The 21,479-nt window shown below is 46.3% G+C and overlaps 2 protein-coding genes across 2 annotated transcripts in view; one reads left to right on the top strand and one right to left on the bottom strand.

Annotated features, from left to right (window-relative positions):
• Nucleotides 1-6,988, top strand: part of LOC149365926 (osmotic avoidance abnormal protein 3-like) — a 57,357-nt gene extending 50,369 nt beyond the window's left edge. Inside the window, exons 14-16 of the mRNA XM_089547325.1 lie at nt 1,879-1,967; nt 3,910-3,979; nt 4,895-6,988. Coding sequence (XP_089403451.1) covers nt 1,879-1,967; nt 3,910-3,979; nt 4,895-5,211 — 476 coding nt within the window. The 3' untranslated portion in view covers nt 5,212-6,988. The remainder of the gene's footprint in view (nt 1-1,878; nt 1,968-3,909; nt 3,980-4,894) is intronic.
• Nucleotides 6,989-10,136: 3,148 nt separating this feature from the next.
• Nucleotides 10,137-21,479, bottom strand: part of LOC149365925 (excitatory amino acid transporter-like) — a 34,745-nt gene continuing 23,402 nt past the window's right edge. The window contains exons 8-9 of the mRNA XM_089569446.1: nt 13,927-14,251; nt 10,137-10,486 (exon numbers count right to left, since the gene is read on the bottom strand). Coding sequence (XP_089425572.1) covers nt 10,155-10,486; nt 13,927-14,251 — 657 coding nt within the window. The 3' untranslated portion in view covers nt 10,137-10,154. The remainder of the gene's footprint in view (nt 10,487-13,926; nt 14,252-21,479) is intronic.

The raw sequence follows: 21,479 nt of genomic DNA, 5'->3' as shown, positions 1-21,479 counted from the left end.
GCTGCGGAACCCACAGTTACGTCGTTCTAGGCACGTGTTTTGCCCTCTGTACTGTCGTAGGCTCAAGTCGCAAAAGTGCGCAATTGCTCTTCAGATAAGCCCTCTACAATACTACACGTTTCTTTATATGAGAACTTAGGTGAAATAGTATTAGCTATTTTCACGATCTAGAGAGGTCGCCTCAATTGGCCCAAACTGCGTCGCTACGGATGACGATGATGAAAACATTTTAATTGGGATTAAAATTGTTGGCTGGTTCCCTTGTTCAGGGAGTCCATAAAATCTTGCAGTCGCTCTAGCCCTTTCAGTCAGCTCCTGCTGAACTTTCATGTCCGAGCTCGACAGCATTTCCTCCCATTGCTCAATCGTCGGCTCCTTTATTCTTTATATTTGCATGTTGTCTTGACAGGCCCATACGATGGAGTATAGGTCCATCTCTATGCCACAGTAAGTGCATTGAATAGTCTTCTAAGTAACCTGCGTGAAGGCTGTTTGAGCTTGAGCGTGGTTGTTTGTATTCTCAGTGTTATGTCCTGTTCTATGTCAAGTTCTTCATCCGGAGGAGTGACCTCGCGTTCCCAGGGTTAGCCTGTGTAGTATCTCGCTTGTTTTAAGATTTCATGACACACCGCCTCTGTTCCTGAGGGTATAAAGGAATAAACAAGAAACAACCATGTAATCGCTTTCTGCACTCTAAACACGAAAAAACCCACCGCGATGGCTCAGTGGTTCGGTGCTCGGCTGCTGACCCGAAAGACGCGGGTTCGATCCAGGCTGCGGCGGCCGAATTTCGATGGAGGCGAAATTCTAGAGGCCCGTGTGCTGTGCGTTGTCAGCGCACGTTAAAGAACTCCAGGTGGTCGAAACTTCCGGAGCCCTTCACTACGGCGTCCCTCATAGCCTGAGTCGCTTTGGGACGTTAAACCCTAATAAACCAAACCATCTAAACACGAAAATGCCTAGATGGGAGTAAAAAGGGAGTAAGGTGTGCTCTATCTCACTCATATTTATGGAAGGGAGTGCACTAGAGGACACCTTATTCCCTTTTTACTCCTTTATGTTTAGAGTGTCGGGTCGAAAACGACTGGCGTGAATGTGGAGAGGAAGGCGATCGACACGCGCTGTGGAGAGAACTTAACGTCAGTCACATCGGCAGTCAGGAATTATGTACTGCGAGTGAATCACGAAACGAGAACAGATAAGCACGACCTAGTGATTGTCAATGTGCCATGCTGGTTCGCACAAAACAGCGTGGAAGAATTTGGCAGTCACTGTCGCTTGACTTTTCATCCATATATGTGCGCCCTGTTGTGGCTTTTAATTAGGCAATTCACTAAAACGACGTACAACATCAAATGAGTGTAGACTTCTAATTGTGTGAGCGGGCTGAAAGCGAAACCGACGAAGTCATCTTATTCCGCGCAATGTTTTCTCGGAGCAATTGCAGCGCGCCTTGTGCCCGTAGTTTGCTCCTGTGCGATGGACGGAAGACTTGTTTTGATTGTAAGGCTGCTATGAAACCATTATTTTCGTTCAGTTCTGTTTGATTTTTGTCATCCGACCATCTGTCGCCGTGGTGGCCTTGTTGTTATGGTGCTCGGCTGCTGACACGAAGGACGCGGCTTCGATCCCGGCCGCGGAGGTTGCCTTTCTATGGAGATGAAATTATAGAAGCGGCTGTATTCTGTGCAATGTTAAAAAACACCAAGTGGTCGAAATTTTCCGTAAGTGCGATCACAGATGCTTTATTTCTAGATAACTGAAACCTGAAATTTGTGACTAGGATAAATTTAAATGGAAAGTGAAGCCCAAGATAGTTCTGACGCCGTTGAATTCAGGTGTTACAGAGGAGATCATTGTTTTGTTTCGTCATTGCAGGGGTGCAGCCAGGAGGCAGAGTGGCACAGAATGGCGGAGACGGCAACAGCCTTGTCGCCAGCACGTTTGATGCGACGTCGCTGAGAAATGTGAGTGTATCGTTGAATTATCGTCGGGCTGGGAATATTATGCGCTTACATCATTCAAGCAAAATGGCCGTCCAGGCTTACTAGACAGTGCTTTTAGAAAGGGGTGCTTGTACTTCGAGGAAGGCTCTTGAAGTATTTGCTGCTTTCTTGGGGTAGCCGGTGAAGTGCGTGCATGTGGTTTGGTCAAGATATTTTGCAGACTTTGTGCAGAGTGAATGTATGCAGAAATTATAGAGCTGTATTTTCAACAAGGAGGGACTTCATCGCTCACCACCTGCAGTGGGCTTAGGAATCAGGCACTGGCTCCATAATACAGCGACAGCTGTTATACGCACGCTTCCCAGTTCTGCCGCATATTTGGCGTAACAAGGACAAACGAGGAGCAGAGGGGAGTGGCACCTTTTTTCGCGCTGCAGGCTGGTGAAGTCCTCTGCGCGAAGCGGCATGAATAAGTGCTTGCGCTGTTCTCGCCTCTGCACACAGAGGGCGCCACATGATAGCTCAGTGAACGGCGCATTCAGCACCGCAAATAGTTTTAGCACAGTACGGATGTTCATACGGTCAGTACGGTAACACGTTCTGTTGAAACTCTTGCTGGACATAACTAGTCGTTTGAAGCAGTGTGAAATGTAGAGCACTCTCGTCCCATCAGGGCCAAGGAAAACAACAACTAATTCCTTAGATATCTGAGCAGGGACTGTTTAGTAATATATATTGTAGTAATTTGAAAGTCCGCACGAACACAGCACTGCAGAGGCCTGCTGCGATGTGGTCCGCCATTATTCTTAAATATGCCGTTCGCCGAGTCACACTGGTGCTCTTTCCTTCCCAGGGATGGAGCCACCAATCACGAGGTGAGGGACACGGCGGAACACGTTTAGCAGCACACGCCGTTCCGGTTGGCTCTGATCGCCGCAGCCTTCACTGAGCTGCAAACGATTTGTGAATAGGAGCATTTGCCGTATGATCGCAGTTGCTGTAGTCAGTGTATTTAGAGCACGACGGTTCTAAACCTTTATAATAGCTGTCGATGAATCAGAGTCGTAGTAAGCGGTGGTAAGTTGTATTACATGAAGCTGCAAACTTTTCTGTTTTGTATGCTTACCGATGTGAGAATACTCCGATGTTATTGGCGCAACAGCTCTAGATAGTAAATTCTGGGGTGCCGCCGTCGTGTATTTTTTTTTTTGCCAGGAACTGCCCCGATTACCCATTGAGCGACGTGAATCTTGGCCATAACCTTTAAGGGCGATTGAAGGAATGTGCCATCTATATGTGGTCACTTAATCTAGGTTGCCGAATGGGCCCCATCTGGGGGAGGTAGAGTGTGGAAATCTTGCAGTACAATTTTCCCCTTCACCTAAGGCAACGACGAAGAGCCACGGAGCTTATTAACGCAGAATGCATTGAAGGAATGGTCCTTGAGATTTCTTGTCCACGGTTTTCGAACCAAGATCTCAAGGAGTCTTCACAATCTGGACACTCATAAGAAACTAAAAGAATACACCCAGGGAACCGTAATTAGTCTCTACGTAAAATTCTACCGTATAATTTCATACCGCTGTTTTTAAGTCACTATATTGGACGCATTACACTGACAGTCTATTGAAGGCGAGGTGGTAAAAGGAAAATGATGTGGTGCGCTTGCTTTCTCACCTCCTCTCCTCCACCTCTCTTGTACGTCCTCCTCTCCATTTGTCTTCACTCGGTGTTTCTTGAACCATACGCGTAGGGGGCGCCGCGGAAGCGCTGAATCATCGCGCAAGTGCTTTCTCTTCCTCTCCTCCTACTTTAACCCTCCTGTCCTCTTCACATTTTCTTGCTCTGCTTGTTCTCGGCGCCAATGTTTAACGGCAAATACATCCTGCAACAGGCTGCCTACTCAGCGGGAGCGATTCAACCAGCAAGTTATCCTCCTCTTTTGCTTTGCTTGTTTCTGCAGAGGCCGAATATTAGCACCGACTTCGTGAACAGCATATTCAAGAAGCCATATCGACAAGAAGAGCTGCTCAGTAAGTATCACTAAGCCTGCAACGAGTACGCGACACGACCAGAGGGGCATAGGGACCCAGGGTGTAGCGGCATGCTTATCAGGTTATGGCCGCAGCATACATTTCGATATACAGGGTGTTTCACCTAAGACTTTCTGAAATTTTTAAAAATAAGCTATTTGAATTAGATGAGCGCTTTTTCTGGCATAGCATTGTGAGTGACGTAGTACATCATAATGCAGCTAAGACGTGCTAACTAGCAGGCTTGTTAACCAATATTTAATAGTTAACTTTTAAACTATTACCGTTGGGCTCCTTAATTATTGAGAGGCATGTAGCCCACCGCAAGTAACGTCCATATCCGTTTTTAGAATTTCGAAAACGCGATTATCCTCGGCGCTGTGGCCCAACAAATTTCGCCTACATCGCGCCAAAATACATGCGGTTTGAGAAGCTTGCAGGCAAAGCAACCTCTCCAGTGAACCTAACTCGTCGAGATAGCCAAAATTTGTTGGGCCACAGCGCCGAGGATAATCGCGTTCTCGAAATTCTAAAAACGGATATGGACATTACTTACGGTGGGCTACATGCCTCTCAATAATTAAGGAGCCCAATTGTAATAGTTTAAAAGTTAACTATTAAATATTGGTTAACAAGCCTGCTAATTACCATGTCTTAGCTTCATTATGATGTACTACATCACTGACAATGCTATGCCAGAAAAAGCGCTCATCTAATTCAAATAGCTTATTTTTAAAAATTGCAGAAAGTCTTAGGTGAAACACCCTGTATATGCAGAACACAGCACAGAGGGATGATGAACTATGGGCGGAGAAAATGACGATTGTAGCATTCTTTCGTTAAGACCTGTAATCAAGTATAGAGACAGATTAAAGTGAGGGACCATGTGCGCGAAACTTTTATGTTTCCCAGCAGATGGGAAGCTGGACCGGGCCAACAACACCGCCCGGGCAGCGGCGGCGCTGGGCGGCCTGGTACGCGCTCGTCAGCTCGCCGTACAGCTGCACAGAGGTGCCGCGGCTGAGATACGCGCCTCCCGGTCGCTGCCCACCACGGGGGTGGGCAAGCAAGGTGCCTGGTTCCCTCACGCGGCCTCCATGGCGGACGACGAGCCTTCGCCGCCGCGAAGGCCTCTGCAGCTGGAGTCGCTCAACCTGGACGCGGGCATTCGCTGTCAGCCTCCAGGAGCGGCTGCCCGGATGGCCACCGAGCTTCTGGACTGGCCCACATGACAGTGGGGTAGCCCGCCGCCGACGCCACCTCGAGAGCGTCCTCTGGCGCGGCTGCCGCCCATTGGGGCAACCGACGAAGTCGGAGCTGACTGAACAACCGGGGAAAACGAACTCTCCTGAAGGGAAGTAATGAAGTGATACTGTGCCCATGTGAACTGGATGGCCCTAGTCGAACAGAAGTATGGTGGAAGTGATGACCTGGGGAGTAAACCCTTATCAAGAGGAACGTATAAGTGGAGACGCTAAGCCAATGTGTGTGCTTGATGGTCCCACTCCGGAAGAAGCGTTGAGTCGAGAGCGCCGGCAGGGGGAGGGAACATTCATCAGAAAAGAAGCGAGGAAGTGGGGACGTCGCGTCTGTGTGTACAAGATGATCTGAGCCTTAAATGCGCTTGGAAGTGGCAATGGTTTCTGGAGCAGTGAACCTTAATGAAGGAAAATTTCCTGAGGAGGAAGTGTGGGTACCGTGATTATATATAGAGGATGGTCAGAGCTCAGAAGCTGAGAGGTGACAGCGGTCTCAGGAAGAAGAAACCTTCATAAGAAGTGGAGAAGTGGATTGGGATGGCCTGAGTTGAAAAATACTACCGCATTTGGGGCCTGGCTTGAATGTCTTGGATAAATGTGTGAGGCCAGTAAAACAGACACTCTGAGATTGTATTCCTTCGGCTTCAGTAGATGTAGTCCGACAAATGGCCCTTATTCTTTGAACTGTGGTTCGTGAACACTCCGTGCAGGAATTGAAGTTATGAATAGGATATTGGCTGGGTAGACTGTACTAACGCGAGACTTCCTGGTAATATTGCGAGCAAAGCTTTAAACATTCCGAGTGGTGAAATCTGCAAGAACTGGCCGACAGTGCATTTTCATGTCCACTTTACCCTTTTCCTGCCCGCTAGCACTTGCGACTGACAATCGCTTCTCGACTCGTGTAGCAGTCGTGTGTGACGTTAGCATATTTTGCCGTCTATGCAGCTTTAAGAAGGTGATGTGTTGTTGGCATGAGCGCTAGCAGAAACGTGCGCAGCCCTAAGCCTGATTTTGGCTGTTGTCCCACTGCTGTGGTACAGTGAGGCAGAAGGTGTCAAACGGCTTCTGCTGGCTTCACAGGGGGGCAACTTGTGCGACACACGAAATCCTGGCTGCGAAGCTGCAGTTTTGGATTTCATCACACCGTATGGATCTGCCTGACTGGGTCTAGTATTATACTCTAGCCCGCTCTGTATCCTGGGCCATGTTGCGATAGTAAACATGGTAGTTGAAAGCTATGGCAAGTGGAGGGCTTGATCTCGGATGTATAATTACTGCTCTCTGTCGCGAGAATTCCTGCAAGGGCGTTATTCTGAGCAAGCCACGGACAAATTTGAATTAACTCACCGAAAGAAAACACTTTGTAGTGCCTATTCCGATATGAAAAATAGCTCCCGATATCAGTGACCATCCATGCTGAAAAGCTTGCTGTATTGGAACTATTGGCTGTATGCATGAAAACACCAGCGCGTAGTTTTCGTGGTCATTTACCATTCCTAAATTATGTCGCAACTAGAGTATTGCTAGTGCCGGGCTTCGTGACGGAAACACTGCGATGTAAACTACAAAAGGAGCCTCGATATGAGTGCTTGCATTCAAATGTAGGTCAGGGTTCATGAACAAGCAGAACATACGATTAGTGCGAACATGAGCAGTCTTGTCTAGAGTTCTAGAGTGCTGGAGTGATGTGATGCAGCAGAACAACTGAAGTCATAACTTCATTCATAACTGCTGCGTTAAGGGTGATCTGCACGCATATATATATATATATATATATATATATATATATATATAGGTTGCGGGAGCATGAAGTACTAGACTGCTTACATGAGTATATAGCAAAGTATACGCTTCGTTAAAGGAAACATATTTATTCCACTCGACGTTCCGATCGGAAGACCGATCTTCTTCAGGATCGGTCTTCCGATCGAAACGCCGAGTCGAATAAATATGTTTCCTTTAACGAAGCGTATTCTTCGCTAGATATATATATATATATATATATATATATATATATATATATATATATATATATATATATATATATATATATATATATATATATATATATATGCAGCTTCACTCCTCAAGAACAATCATTGTCCGTTAAACTGAGTATCCGCTTTAAAATTCTGCTTCCTTTGCTCTGGAATGGACAGGTCCACCGATATAGACAGGCCTGCTCACGTTTGCACACATTTTCATAATGAAATCATTAAATATGTAAATGTTTCACACGATGCAGAGACAATGAAGAATGACTGCATGATACTATCTAGTAAGCAACCCAAGAATGCTGCGTACTTGGCGCATGCTCTGCCATTGTGAGTTCCTGGAAATCAGTGGGCTCCATCTGACCTGGATAGCAATAGTGCTGTGCACTTACGTGTCGCTGTGCAGCATTCGCTACACAAGCTGCGTCCGTATTCAGCACAGTACCGGCATTTACAGGTATTAAGCCCCGTGGGCGGAGATTTCCTAGCGTAGTGGTTATCATTACAACTGCTGCAATGGGCAGGATAGAGTCCACATGCTCTATATGTGCTGCTGCCTATTTATGCCTGCAAACAGGGCCCATCTTGTTCTTTCACCCTGGAGCATAGCACTGAAAGGTTCTCCGGGGTTTTTGCTGTAGTGTATATCGTCACAAAACGGGAGACAGGAGAACTAAGAAGTGGTGCATATGAGAAGTCAAACGGAAGAAGCCTAAATTGAAAGTTAATATGCAGGTATTAACACTTAGCGGGCTGAGGGTAGTAACGAACCCAGCCGGTTACTCATAACTGCGAATGTATAGAGACGCAGAAAAAAAAAGTATCCGCGTTTTGTTCGCAAAACTTGTTTCCACAGCACTCCAGCCGGTGTGGATGTAGGCCTCTACATATATGCACAATTGTTAATGACCTGTTGACATTTCAAAGACTACGTCTTGTTCGCAAAACCAGCACCGGTTATACCTCGTTTGCCGCACCAGAACCAGTTATTCGAAACTCTTTAGGGGCGTCCTCAAAGCCACTGCATCAACGCATCAACTTTTATTCCCGATTGCACGCGCTCTGACGCCACAGAAGTGGCGTCGACGTTTTCGATAGCCTAAGCTGCTCGCACTTGCGCTCAATATTGTTCTCATGTTGACAGTTGGTGAAAAAATACACCCTCGTGTATGCGTCTCTAAACCGGCCTAGGGTGAACCTCGTTATAACGAAGTTGAAGGAGCCTCGCTTCTTTATAGCCGTTGCTTCGTAATCGCGGAGTTCTTTATCTACAATGATCTACAAGAGGACTAGCCATTATTTCGTTACATTCAATATTTCGTTATAACCGGTTTCGTTCTAACGAGGGCCGACTGTATACTAAAGTGATACTCCAAATCACCCACATACAGCTTTTATTTGTTTTCAAAAAGCCGTTTAAGACGAGCTTACGACGAGTTCCGGACGCACGGCTCTGTGTTAACAATGTGCCAAATCGCGGATGTAGTGTCTGCACATGGACTTCTGTCACGTGTGTTTTGAGTGCCTGTAAATGCTTATTTCTTCACAGGAGAATAAAACTTCTCCATGCGACACCCTGTCTGTTTGATTTAATGTACACCTAGCCCGCTCAACTGCGCTACCCCAGCGTATGAGTGCGAGTTGCTAATGCATGCGATTGCAGTTCACCTTTCAGTGTTGCTGCCTCTATGGAGCGGAGGTCACGTACTTTGTGCTGAGTGTGAGGAAGTCTGGGGCCAAGATTAAAAAAAAAGCGCAAGAAAAAGAATGGCAGAGCACACTTTTAAGCCAGATATGGTTCCTACTTCGAATTGTTTCATGGCTGAAATTTATATAAAGGTGGTATTCCTTTCCGATTCTCTTTTCTTCTTTTCATTGGCTGCGAAGGCACAGCCCTGTTACTACCTCTATCGACCTCCAGATGCTGCCGATAATGTGAATGCAATAGAATTTCTTTGGAGCAGAAATTCGAGGCCCGTGTACTGTGCGATGTCAGTGCACGTCAAAGAACCTCAGGTGGTCGAAATTTCCGAAGCCCTCCACTACGGCGTCTCTCATAGCCTTAGTCGCTTTGGGACGTTAAACCCCATAAACCAACCAACCAAGAAGCAAATGAAAAGCATCACTCCGTCATAACGGCCCAATGCATCATAATGACCAATGTATAGGCCGAAGCCCTAAGAAAGGGAACAGCGTTAGCATGCAATCAACGACTGCTCGGCAGGTGCAAGAGAAAAACACATTTTTGTTTCATTTTCGATTAGTTTGCCTTTAGAAGCAGTATTTGTGCACCCTGAAATTGTATGCAGAAATAGCAAATAATATTGCAGTCATTGTTGACAGCGCTGTGAGAAACTTGCGGCACCCTCGCCTTAAACTACGACTGAGGAGTAATTAAAGTACGCCTGCGTCGACAGATTACAGCGTTCTAGAGATACTTTACTTTCACTAAAAGTGAAGCTTGAAACAGACAGAAAAAATGCGGGTGCCGCTGTCATCAGTTCCGTCATGGGTAAAACTGGCATCTGCGTCTACAACCCTCTTCAATGTCCCTTTAAAGCTATTCGCGAAAAGCTCAATATTATTCAATCGCTATAAAATTAACCACAATACAATTCTGTTATAAAATTCACATTTCAAGGACGAAAGTTGTGAAAATTTTGGTCATGCTTGCTAGGTGTAGAATATGCAGGCATAATCGACTGACAGATTTTGTCTTAGAAGGAACGGGAAAACAAATCGTCGCGCAGCCGTTTAAGAGATACGTGTCTTATAAATTCAGCCGCCCAGTGAGAACAGTTGTTTTATATATTTTTCATATTGCTCGTATGCATGTATGGCTTGGGTCTGTATACAGACACTCCTTCACACTCGTGGGTTATCTTTTCATGAACTTCAAAATGGGTCACCCCGACTGACTCAGTTGTCGAGCTGTCGATGCGAGGGTGATTTAAGGACCTCTCTCTCGTCGGCGTTAGGCCTAGCCGGTGGCGTTGGACTCTTGAAACCCGTCGGCCGGCGTTGCCCCAAGCCGGAGGCGGCGGAGCCCGGTATCGCTTTCTTCAGGCCGGACGGGAAGCAAGGGATCGAGGAGGACGGGCTTTCCTGCAGGATGGCGGCTGCCACGCAGTCGCCCATGAGGTTGACGCTGCTGCAGCAGCGGTCCAGGACCCAGTGCACGACCACTATGTATCCCATGCGGTCGGACGGCAGTCCCACCACCGCCAGCAACAGGGCCGTGAGGGCCGCACCTGCGACACCGAACGACAACTATGCACTCCAAACAGAGAAGAGTAAAAAATTCAGGGGGCACTTTAAGTGCTGCATGGCGAAAGCCTTTTCTGGCGCACTGTTTGGCATTGACTGCGAGACTGTTCGTGCTGGACTACACACTTTGACTACACATTACAACTACACATTCATATTTTAAAACTGTGCGAACAAAAACAAGGACCGAGCAAGAACACAGTAACACACAGAAGCGCAGTTTACTTCCAACTTTTATTTGAAAAGATAGCCGCAGTCTTTTTATACCCTCTGTGGATACCATCACCACACCCCAACCCATCCGTAACTTTTGAAACACGTGCGCTTATCTCCTCTGAATGTCCCAAACATTCCACGATAATAGACAGGCGCCTTAGCAGCACACAAGTGACTCAGAAACACGCGCAGATTTTTACCTCAATAAAACGAAGATCGCGAGCCACGTGCCTTGTCCACGACATGTCGAACACGCCAAGAAGCATAGATAATAACAACGAAAAGAAGACATATGATAAGCATGACACCCAACATGAACATGGTAAAAGGCAATGGAGAGATCACTAAAACCTGAGCAAAAAATGCGAAACCAACAGGAACGCGGAAAAACAACTATGAGGCCACTAAATTGGAGCTAAAAAACTGGAGCTGTGTTCTTGCTCGGTCCTTGTTTTTGTTCGCGCAGTTTTAAAATATGAATGATTCAGACCAACTAGCCCGCCAGAAGATACTTTTGAACAACTACACACTTTGACTGCCGACTTTGACTGCTTATTTAGCACGACTCTCTCTCTATGCTTCGATAAGTTCGGTTGTATCCTTGGCTCTGTTCGCAGTATTGAGGTACGTAATGTGGTCACCCACGGATGCCTTACGACCCCTGTCGGAGCGGACGACAACTATTTTATTAGTTGTCGTCTGCGTGGGTGACCCCATTATTTCGAACCCGCGCACTCTGTCGTCATAACCATTTCGACCAACCGAAAAGCGTGACACTTCTATTGACAGCCTTCTGTCGACAACGATGAGGCATTAAAGACTTTCGCCTTAAAAAGGGAGTAAGTAAAGTGAATGCGCAAGAGTACAGCTTACTTCCGTTTTACTCCCATATATGCGTATCCGTGTTTATAGTGTGCTGTGACGCTGAGGTAGGAAGGTGTTCTTAGGCCACAGATGAGCTCGCAGAATCAGTGACGTCGTTCCACAACTACTGTGCTCACTTCTTCGCTCCCGACAAAGGGCAAAAATTCAGGGAGTCTTTAAAGAATGTACTGCTTTTAGACACAAATGTCGGCACACGTATGCGAACATTGTCCAAAAACCGCGCTGAAGACAATGCCAAAACAAGTCGGAGCTCTCCGAAGCATTCCGAACTTCTTCGTTAAGCAGCTAGTATCCAAAAAAAAGAAAAGCTTGGGGATACTTAAATCGCTTTATTTATTGAATGCGACAGGATTACAGAACTGAAGTATTGTTACTTCGGTGTTTGCGCCATTTTTAATGAGTTTGGGGGTTGCTCCTGATACACTCGTCAGCACTTCGATCCCACAGCTGAGTCAGCAGATGAGATTGGATTGGTTATAGTTGTTGCACCACATGTACACTGTTTTCTCAAGACACGGTTGCAGGTTGCAACCGGTAGGCTGTTTCCCACCTGCCACCGTGGGCACGTTGTGATGGCATCACAATCTCAAGAAACCTCTCTCTACCAATCGACAATACCAACCTGCCACAATGGGCAGGTTGCTCGCAATCCGGCGGGCTGGTTCCCAACTACCACGGTGGGCAAATTGTGATGACGTCAGAAGGTCACGGGACCTCTGAATCCAGGGTGCCGGTTATTGCCACCGTGGGCACGTTGGGATGACGTCACAAGGCCACGTGACCCGACAGTCAGCGAATTTTGCGGGACACACCGCCATTTTTGGGAATGCGGACTTTAATGCTATTGCATTAATAAGTTCCAACCTCAGCATCCTAAGCGGGATTTGAATCTATGCCAGTGCAGATACATTCGCCTCCAGATCGATGCATCACAATACTCGGCCATGGTCACTTTTCGTTTTTTTTTTATTTTTGCCTCCGTACAGGGTGTTCATGTAACTTGAGCCAAGGCTTCAAAAAGAATGGTATGCCGCAGACATGTCAATCTAAAGAGCCGTTGGCTGCCTACTGAGAGTATATATTTTTTTAATTTTGCCTGTCCAGGCGATTAGCTGGTTAATATATGAAATATCTTTAGTATTATATTTAGTGTCAAGCGCATTTTGTTATCTTGTAGAAGCGGTTCAGAAACACCTGATCCAGTTCTTGCAGCAGCCTACCTATTGCGTAGACCTCCTTTCCTGCATTTAAAGAAAAACAGCGAAATACATGTATACAAAAACAAGCTCATGTCTGCCCATTTGCGGTACCATATTATAGCGAATCCCGACCGTGTTTTGAACGAACTAAATGTTTGTTCTGATGGCGGGCAAGCGAGCGGCCGCCGCTCAGTTCGACGAACTGCACACTCAAACTATGAAAATGGAGGCTACCTTCACCTACGCGACTTCTTTCCCATTACCTTTTACGTTTCACAATCTGATGACTAGAATGTGCTAAGTATTTCTTGCTGCGCATTTCCTACTTTCATCAGTGCGACATCACTGCAACGTCTGTGGCCAGAGAGGGCTCGGCAACAGGTGCAGCTAAAGAGGCGGCGTGGGTAAAGATGCGGTAAACAGGTGCACTGAAGAGGAATCTGAACTCGTCTTTTTGCCGCGGGAACTCGATCTACACGTTCCGAGCATTCTTAGAAACTTCGAATTATTGCCCTGCGTGGCCGATTTCCCTAATTAAATCGGATTAACGTCCGCCTCCCGCCTTTATATTTTGAATTCTCCCCGTACGGTGGGCGGAGTCGACCAACGCGTGGAGTGCCTTTCAGGCAGCTCCGTGGAGGTTTTGCTTTCGCTTTATTTTGTTTTTTAGGTTTCTATGAATAAATAGTTTCATTCGCAGACAATATAGCCGCAAAATAAGCCCGCAGAAATAAAAATACGCGCGGACTATTTGCTTCTACGGACTACTGCGTATTACTCCGCCGATGGCAGAACGGCAAGCCGCCACGGGACTGGGTGAAAGGCACTCCACGCGTTGGTCGACTCCGCCCACCGTACGGGGGAGAATTCAAAAAATAAAGGCGGGAGCCGGACGTTAATTCGATTTAATTAGGGAAATTGGGCACGCAGGGCAATAAATCGAAGTTTCTAAGAATGCTCGGAACGTGTAGATTGAGTTCCCACGTCAAAAAGACGAGTTCAGATTCCTCTTCACTGCACCTTTAACGCGGTACACCTAACCCTGGTCTGCAAGTCTCCCCTTTCTCTACGAAAGAAACATTCGGTACTCCACTGACGCTCGCGGCTGTCATTGTCGCACGCACCTCGGTAGGCGGGCGGGAGACCGAACATGCCCATGGTTGCCACGCAACAAGCGACTACAAGCGCAACCAGCGAGCTGAAGCCCATCTCGGCGCCCTGCAGCTGGGCCGCGAACATGGCGGACACCGTCCCGTAGAGGGCGGAGCCGTCGTGGTTCAGCACGCAGCCCAACGGGATGACCAGGCGGACCATGGTGGGGTCCAGGCCGACCCTTCTCTCCAGGGTCGCCATGGCGACGGGGCTTGCAGCCAAAGAGGAAGAGGTGCCGAACGCTATGGCCAGCGGGTGCAGCAGGTTGAAAAAGAAAGAGCCCGCATGGCGGCGCACCTGCATTTGCCAAGGCATGCGAATCACACAAAAAAAAAACGGGCATTGATTGGTAATTTCCTCTCGGTAGACACCTCAACCGCACTATTTACTTATTTATTTTATTTATTTATTTATTTATTTATTTATTTATTTATTTATTTATTTATTTATTTATTCAAGGTACCTACAGCGCCTTGAGAGGCATTATTGTAGGGGGTAAGTACATTAACAGTAAAATTCAATACAGCAAAAGAGAACAAAACAGAAAGTAAAGTTACAGAAAAATGTTAAGAACTTCCAAAAAGATAAAAGCATTCTGATTGCACCCGACACGCAGAACCAACACTGACAACAGCACGATCAGATTATTGCATGGTCAATAGGGGATATTCAAAATTCCGCAAGTGCGCTTTCCCGCATAACAATGTTGCCCCAAACAAGATGGCCGACTTCGCTATAAAGGAACTACGTGCGCTACTGGACAGGCGCTAAAGGTGTGGATAGAATGTGAGAAACGTATTTTGGAAGAAGCAAACAAAAAAACAGACTTTGTTGCTTTGTTTCAGCTGGAAACGCATGGTCAGCCATCTTGTTTGGGGCAACAATGTCATGCGGGAAAGCGCACTTGCGGAATTTTGAATATCCCCTATTGCGGCCTGGAAATTCTCGCTCTCAAACACTTCATTAGGCAGCAGGTTCCAGTCACTTATTGTGTTGGGAAAAAATGAATATTTAAATGTATTAATCCGGCAGTTATACCCTCTAAATTTCATGGTATTGTCCCTTCTACTCGAAACGTAGTGAGGTTGCCTTAAATAGAGGCTTTTATTAATTCCTGTTTTATTATTGTAAATGATGTACAAAAACTTTATTCTAAAAACTTTTCTTCGGTGGGATAATAACTTCCAACCAAGAGCTTCTCGAAGTTCAGAACTTCTAACCTTAAAATTATAATTCCCAGTTACGAACCTTGCTGCCCGCTTCTGAACTCGTTCTAGCTTGTCTCTTAAAATATTTGTGAACGGGTCCCAACATACCCATCCATATTCGATAACTGGCCTGACATTCGTAACGTACAATGTTTCTTTTAGGCGTGGAGTTGTATGTTTAAAGTTTCTTTTAAAAAGGTTGAGAACCCGGGAAGGTTTGGCAGTTATCGCGTCGACGTGTGCGGTCGAATCCAACTTCGCTGTAAATGTGATACCGAGATACTTCACTCTGTCCTTTGTCTGTACAACAGATTGATTTAGATTATAGTTGCCCCATATCTTCTTTTTTTGTTTGTGAACTGCATGAAGTAACATTTACTGGTGTTGAGAGTCATCTTCCATTTGTCACACCACGCACATACCTTGTCAAGGTCAGACTGCAACAGAATGGTATCATTTGCGCACATGACAGAACGGTAAACAACACAGTCATCGGCGTACAGCCTAACACGGGAGCACAGATCACTCGGCAAATCATTTACAAAAACAAGAAACAACAAAGGCCCAAGTACCGAGCCTTGCGGCACACCCGATAAAACCTGAACAGACTGCGAAGTGACACCGTTTATAAGTACCCGTTGTTGCCGTGCCTACAAATAATCTTGAATCCATCCAAGAAGTCTAGAAGGTATACCTAAATATGATAACTTTGTTAAGAGCAGAGAATGCGAAACCACGTCAAAAGCCTTGCGGAAATCAAGAAAAACTGCGTCTATTTCAACACACCTATCTATACCTTCCGCGACATCATGGATGAACTCAGTGAGCTGAGTTGTACGCGATAGGCCCGAACGGAAACCATGTTGAGCGGTAATGAAGAAATAATTGCCATTAAGGTGCTTCACAAGACCAGAATATATTATATGCTCCAGTGTTTTACAAGAAACAGAGGTGAGGGACACCGGTCTGTAATTATATATTTGCGCGATCACCATCTTTATGTATTGGCGTTACATTCGCAAGTTTCCAGTCATTTGGGAGTTTTTATAATCCAGGGATTTATTGAATATTGTGACCAAAAATGGAGCTATTTCTATTGCACATAGCTTCAAAATATCATTTGATATATCGTGGGGGCCGTGAGCAGGATGGGAATTTAGATTAGACAGCAGCGCCATCACACCCGTCTCAGTTATCATTACATCTTCCATTTCTGGCAAGTGTGTGAAATTTTGCGTGACTAGATTAAGATCTGCTTGATCACTGACAAATACTGAGTGAAAATACGCGTTAAAAATTTCAGCTTTACTCAAGTCGTCTGCTACAACGCTGTTATTGTGCACCAAAGACGGAATTCCAATGTTATCTTTTTTAGTATTTTTAATATGCTTCCACACTTGTTTTGGATTAACTCTTATCTTTTCCGATAAACACGATAGGTAAAGACGCTTAGCACTTTTCATTCCTGTCTTAAAGGGTGAGTCTACTGAATTTTATCGACCATATTTTCTTTGCGGCAACCGATAGCTCTTTACTCAAATTACCGTTTAGCCAGCTGTGGTGCCAAGAAGTGTGGTAGAACATTTTAAAATAGAATTTATTGATGTGGGAACACTTCTGTGTGAGATCGTAGTCTCATCTGGCAACCATCTTGATTTTCGCCGCGCGGCGACAAACATGGCGGCGCCCGTCGAAGCTGGACTATGGTGCTTCGAACTGAATTCTCGTTTTTGCTGCCTTTTTCAGTGCGTTCACTGGCCATAAATGGGGCGCCTGTCTTTCGCTTCGTCTCATCTCGCCTATAAGAAAACATATAAGAGATAAATTTGCTTTATTTTAATAATTAGAGTGACGATTCTGCGGCTCCTAGGCTTAAGTGGAGAGTCGGTTTGTTTACAGCAACGGTTCCCGTCCTGACAACTAGATGGCGCCACTATAGGCTGAGTTTATTTTTGCGTCTCTGCTAGCATACGCTGAACTAAAAGTGGGAATGTGCCTGCGTTTTGCGTGCGTGTAACTATAAATATTCATGTGATTTACAGAAAAAGCGAGCGGTACGCCTTCTACAGTTTACTAGAACAAAAAGTGCTTTTCTCTGACATTGGGGCATACAAATGATACGTAGTATATTCACTTATGCTTCTACAAAAAAAGACTACCACCTTCTTGAACAAAACGAACGTTTGGGGTCGCCACCATGCATTTTTACGCGACTTTTAACGCCGAAATAAAATATAAATTCCTGCCTAAACCGGGAGCAGTTCCCTCGTTATTGATGTTATAGGGTGCCAACTACCAGAATATGTCATTATTTATACACTCATCTCGGTGAGTAGACTGACCCTTTAAGCGAACACGTCAATAACTTCAGTTTTTTGAATAAGGAGGGGCTCTTAGTTTTACGATATTTCTTATACAGTGTGGCCTTTCTTCTAATGGATCAGGGGAGAAAAGGGAGGAAGTTGGAAGTGAGAGAAACGAGATAAAGGGCTGCCCACTTTGTGGAAATCGGCCTGACAAAAGTGCGGTGGAAACCGACGAAGGACGACTCCTTTCCTTCATCCTCCGCCGCCGCGGTGACTCAGTGGTTATGGCGCTCGGCTACGGACCCGAAAGACGCGGGTTCGATCCCGGCCGCGACGGTTGTATTTCTCTGGGGGAGAAATTCTAGAGGGCCGTGTACTGTGCGATGTCAGTGCACGTTAAAGAACCCCAGGTGGTCGAAATTTCCGGAGCCAACAATTAATTCTACAGGAGGAAACCCTCAGCTGCGGCGGACGTCAGTAATTGTTGAAAACATGCCAATTATCTAGCTAATTATTAAACTTGAACGACTATCTTTTTAACAAAGTTTCGCGGTTTTTGCGAATGCCGAGTTCGTAGCCACGCAGAAGACTATGCCGTATCAGTTTTTGAAGTGAAGAAAACGTCATTTTCTAAAGCCTTGAAGCGTGACAAACTGTTGCGTTTTTTTAAGCATGAAATGCTTTTAGCCCCCGTTGTCGGCAGTGTGGTGACGTCACGCCGAGACCGAGAGCCATCATCCGGGCACTGAAATCCACTCATCCGGGCACTGAAATCCACTCATCCGGGCACTGAAATCGAGTCATCCGGGCACTGAAATCGAGTCATCCGGGCACTGAAATCGAGTCATCCGGGCTCTGAAACGAGAACATCCGGGCACCGTACGAGACTTAGCGAGATTTAACGAGACTCCGTAAGCCCTCCTACGCGACCGGCATGCAAGCGCTGGTTGGTCTCCAAACGAGACAAAAAATAACTGCTGCCAGTGCCTTCTCAATGTTTATCAAGATATCAGTGGAGCTGTGGGTTTGATAACGCACGGAATTATAATTTCCGATTTCTAATAACGCGTGCAAAAACCACATAAATTGCATGTTGCACTTCGTTGTCGTACGTGATCCGGGGGAGAAGCGCTGCGTTCAAAGGGCAAGGCATCGTGCCGAACGGGTGGTGGCGTTCCTCCCTTCCTTTACGGTGCGGTTCGGGTGTCCACCGAGATGGCAGAGAATTACTGCGCCATTTCCTTTCCTCAAAAAACCTTGCGTTCAAATGACAAGGCATCGCGCTGAACGGGTGGTGGCGTTCCTCCCTTCCTGTACGGTGCGGTTCGGGTGTCCACCGAGATGACATTAGGCCCGTAAACATTTCATGCTTACTCTACTCTCGGTTACGGGAGAGGCAGAGATTTTTTTTCTGAACCAAAGAGAAAGCGCCGGAAGTCTAGTGCGAACAACGTCCGCAGGTAACGTGTTGCAAAGACGGCGTCCCCGAATTCGAAACGACTGTGCTAATTTCCCCGACTAGGGAGCCTCAACGCTCGGCTTAGATTGCGAATGGCGTTATCTTTTGCTTCGTCGCTCAGGGCACAGAAAAAGTTTAGTCATTTTCAGCTACGCGTCGTCGATCCTGAGAGCCCTGATAAGTGCAGCTTGTAGTTTCCTTTCCCTTTCTTTGTCTCCGCCATTTCTGATATGATAACAGACTGGCTAGACGTGAGGCGTCATCATCCGTTCATTTAGTCTTCAGGTTTAGCTGCTGTTGGTGCATAATCGCTGCGTGCTAGGAAGCGCGTCAGACAAAGAAACGATTCATCCGCGAAGCAAGGAGAGCTTGCGCGGGATTGGCTGTAGGCTCTCACGTAGTTGTCCTTGTGGTTTGTCGCTCCAGTTTCACAAAAAGCTTGGACGTTTGCCTTTGAAGTGCTTGTTTTAGGGGTGCGCGTGCCACATGGCCATTGTAGTGTCGGGGTCTCAAATGACTTAAATGTGCGGAAGCACCACTGCGCCCATGCCAAGGCGGAAACTTCAACTTCACAACGGGAATATTGAAGAGTGACCGCGCCAGCGCAACTCCAATACTCTGTTACCGAGAACGTGGACCGCTTATGTGATCGCTTGTGATTTTTTTACGTGAGCGCGAAAATGGACGCGGAGCTGACATCCAGACGGCATGCTGCCCAACATTATGGCTGTCGCGAGCCGACTCGTCCCAAGTTTATATCCATATTTCATCGATTTAAGATCACTGCATCAGTCCATATTCAGAAAAGGAAGTGACCAGCCAAAGCTACCGGTGATTTTGGCATCAATATCCTGGGATAAATCTCCGCCAGGCCAGAAGCAAGCGTGTGGGAAATTACCGCTGCATATGGAAAGAGCTCGGCTTCAATCTGGAGGTCGATTTCAAGACACAGCTACCACCCAATCATGTGCGTCTTCACCAGAAGCTCACACCAAAAGACTTTCAGAGACGGCTCGATTTCTGCAACTAGTGCCTGTATGAATTGAACGAAGACACAGAATCTCTCGACAGAGGACTTTGGATTGACGAGGTCCAGTTCCGCAGGGATTCGAGTACCAATTTGCACAGCGACCATTAATGGTGCGACCAGAACCCACAGTGGCTCCGCGAGCGTATGCACCAGGTAAGATGTTCATCAAATGCTTGGTATGGCATTAATAACGGCCGTATTGTTGGTCCTTACTTCATTACGGAGGCTTTACTGAAAAGAAGTACACAGACGGCGTTCTTAAGGGGGTCGTCTCTGAATTTGCATGAGTCGCCACTGGATGTGTTGAAAAAGAAACGGGTTCCGGCGTAAAGGAGCACCGCTGCATTTTCCTTCATCGGTTCTGCAGTTCATGAGTTCATTCATCACTAGTGGTTTCGGCGTGTTGAAACCGCAGCCCGGCTTACCTAGGCTGCGGTTCGCAGGTCACCCTAGATCACCTCCTAGGTGACCCCATTTATCACCCTTGGATTTGTTCCTCAGGGGATATGTTAAACAAAAGGTTTTGAACATGGAACCAGCAAACGTTAAGAATATCACTTGAAAACGTCTCCAGACCGATACCTTAATCTGCTGTGCACGCCATGAAAGACCGCCTTATTTTGTGCATTGCAATGGAGGGAAAGCTATTTGAGAGGATTATGTAAAGATAGTGTGTTCTCGTCCCTATTGGTATACGTTCGAGGGACTCCATTCGAGATAGAGTTCCCGAATCGGGCTGCAACTAACTGAAAGATTCAAATATTCAAATTTTGTTTAGTCATGTTTGTTCTACGGCTCGGAGCTACTAAACGCCTGGGGTCAAAATTTCTTAATCATAGCAGCCGAAAAGTACGACAGAGCCGGCCTAGAGATGCAACAGGAATTCCTGTTGTTATGTCGCTACTACCGATTTTTGTGTTGTGTTGCGAACATGGCTGTTATTACGGCAGAACTGGGTTTGTCGTTGCGACAGGAGACTGCTTAATTCAAGAGAAGCTCCTGTTGTTACAACAAGAATTTCTGTTTTCAGGTCCCGAAATACTAGAAGAAAATGTGTTGTGACAACAGAAAATTTTCTGTTGTTTTCCAATTGGGATATGGGCTGCCGCTTCTTAAAACAAATGACACCCGTCTCCTCCTGCACGCGGCCACAAAATTCATGCATCTGGTCGAAATAATCTTAGCGTTACTGCACCACAAAATTTTCAGCAATCAACATTATGTACAGCGCGAAAAACGAAGACAAGGGAAGAAACACACAAACAAACAAGTATGTTTGTTTGCGTGTTTCTTCCCCTGTCTTCGTTTTTTGCGCTGTACTCTCCCAGTTTTCGGTTCTGCTTGAGTTTTGAGCAATGAAGGCAGTCTCGTTTGTTTTAACTGTAAAGCCGTTAGATAAACGCTGCATCTCGACATGCATCCCACAATGCATGTCGAGAAAGCGGCACCGCTAAACAAATCTGAGCGCTGTCAGAGAAGCATGGCTTTATTCCTTTGAATAAGCTAGTGTGATGCGAAAAAA

This window comes from Amblyomma mixtum, chromosome 1 (genome assembly GCF_055824585.1).
Source record: "Amblyomma mixtum isolate Tamu chromosome 1, ASM5582458v1, whole genome shotgun sequence".
Taxonomy (NCBI): domain Eukaryota; kingdom Metazoa; phylum Arthropoda; class Arachnida; order Ixodida; family Ixodidae; genus Amblyomma; species Amblyomma mixtum.
The sequence above is the reverse complement of the archived record's forward strand: the minus strand, read 5'-3'. Positions and strand labels throughout refer to the sequence as shown.